General features: G+C 27.7%; 1 protein-coding gene across 1 annotated transcript; it reads right to left on the reverse strand.

Moving 5' to 3' along the window:
• Window positions 1-76: 76 nt before the first annotated feature.
• ENU1_072980 (leucine-rich repeat containing protein) lies at window positions 77-1,804 on the reverse strand (the record flags this gene model as incomplete). Its single annotated transcript, XM_008858465.1, has 1 exon — window positions 77-1,804. The coding sequence occupies one exon, from the start codon at window positions 1,802-1,804 to the stop codon at window positions 77-79; it is 1,728 nt and encodes a 575-aa protein (XP_008856687.1).
• Window positions 1,805-2,072: the final 268 nt, after the last annotated feature.

A 2,072-nucleotide genomic window follows, 5' to 3' on the forward strand; every position in this document is an offset into this window, starting at 1 on the left:
TATTTTTAAATGTATTTTATTTGTTAAAAAAACAAACCAAAACTCTTATAGAAAACAAAACTATCTAATATAAAGATTATTGCTCTGATTGCGAACATGAGAATGACTGACCATCTTTTTCTATATTACAACTGAATATTTTATGACACTTATCTTTTATAAATTGAGGTAACAACGGCAATTGATCTAAATCTTTGATTTCAGTTAATGAATGACATTTTGAGAAATAGAGAGATTGAACTGATGTTGGAATATCGTTCAGACGAGTAAGTGAGGTGCAATCAACTAAAGAAAGTTGTGTGAGTTGTAGAGAATTTGAAAGGCTTATTGATGTTAGTCCACGACATGACTCAAGATAAATCGAACAAATTGAAGAAGGAAATGAAATAGATTGAATAGTTGGACATAATGATATTTCTATTGATATGAAGAAAAAGTCACATAAATCAAGTTTTTTTGGAAGATGTAAAGAGTCATAAATACCAAATGAAGTAACAGAAACAGGAATAAGTGACAATGGAACATTTTCACAATCAAATAGTTTTAAATCTTTCAAATGGCAGCGAGAGAGTTCAGGTGTAAATTCTCTTGCACTTCCTAATTCAAGTCTAGTTAAAGAATGGGGAAAATGAAATTGAGAAATAATGTTAAAATTGTCTAAAATAAGTACATTAACTTCATCATTAATATTAATAGGAAATGGGCATGAGTCTAATTCTAAAGAACGAAGAGTAGTAGGTAAATTTAATGAGTTCTGTGATCTACAATTAATAAGTGATAAATCAATAAGTGGTAATTCATCAAAGTTTGAAATAGTTTGAATTTGTATATCACTAAGATGTAAAGACGTGATAGTTGATGGAAGAGAAAATGGGAATGGACAAGTTGACCTTTCAATCACAAGGCTCTTAAGACTGCAAGATTGGATATTACTGATTTGAATATTACTTGACTTTACAATAAAAACTTGTAAAGTCTTTGGTAGATTAATAATTCCTTGAATATAGAATAGTTGAAGTCGAATCAAATTAGTAAGGACTGTGAGGTCTGCATTAATTTCATCATTTAATTCATGCGTTCCATGAAAAGACAAATTAAGAGGAAGATATAATGATTGGATAATTTTTATATTCTTTAGTTTTAATGCCTTTTCATTAAATTGATAATAATGAGACTCATCTAATAAATTTATTAGATCTTTTCCATTACCAAGAACACCACAACCACAAATGTTTACTCGTCCTTTTAGGTCTTTACTTGCTTGTTTAACAATTACCATCACATCTTGATATAAGTTTTCAACCATAGAAATTACATCACAAGCCTCTCTTTTCTCACATCTAATTTGCACTTTTTCTAATTTCCTAAGAAACTGAACGCTACAAAGGATTCTTTTCAAGTGAACACAATCAGTAAGAATCATAGATCTTAAATTATTCATTTTATTATTGATTCCTTCACTATTACCTTTATACCAAACAATTCTTGATTGAATCTTCTCTAAATTTATAAAATCAATTTCTTCAAGAATTCCTTTAGCAATTATTTGATAATTTTTTATACAAAAAATTTCTTTTGAGCAAAATCTAAGGGTTTGAAGTTCTATTCCAAGAGTTTCAATATTTGGATATATTCGAATTGTTTTTGTTGTCACTAATGCTTTCTCTCTATAATCTTGTTTTGAATATTTAAAAAATAGTACAGGATTCTTTTTTAACGACTGAATAGCTCTAGAACATGTCTTGTTTATTTGAATAAATAACAATACGTCTTTAGGGGAGCTCAAATATAACCCAATATTCATTAGATAGATACATTCTAAACGGGACATGATATGAACCAACTTTAATTCAGTTCAACTGTTTTTGTAAAAAAGATAAAAAATACTTTTATTAGAAACAATTTTGTAAATTAATAAAATCAATTTCCTTAAAAGTGTGTTTTCACCCTTTCTATTTTTGATTAAATTTTTTTTCATGACTGTTAGACAAAAACAACAATGTTCTATAATAAGAAATTAATTGGCATTAAGTGAAAAGATTAAGGAGAAAAGAAAAGAAGGGAGAGGATAT

Source organism: Entamoeba nuttalli (assembly GCF_000257125.1).
Source record: "Entamoeba nuttalli P19 unplaced genomic scaffold asmbl_3571, whole genome shotgun sequence".
NCBI lineage: Eukaryota > Evosea > Mastigamoebida > Endamoebidae > Entamoeba > Entamoeba nuttalli.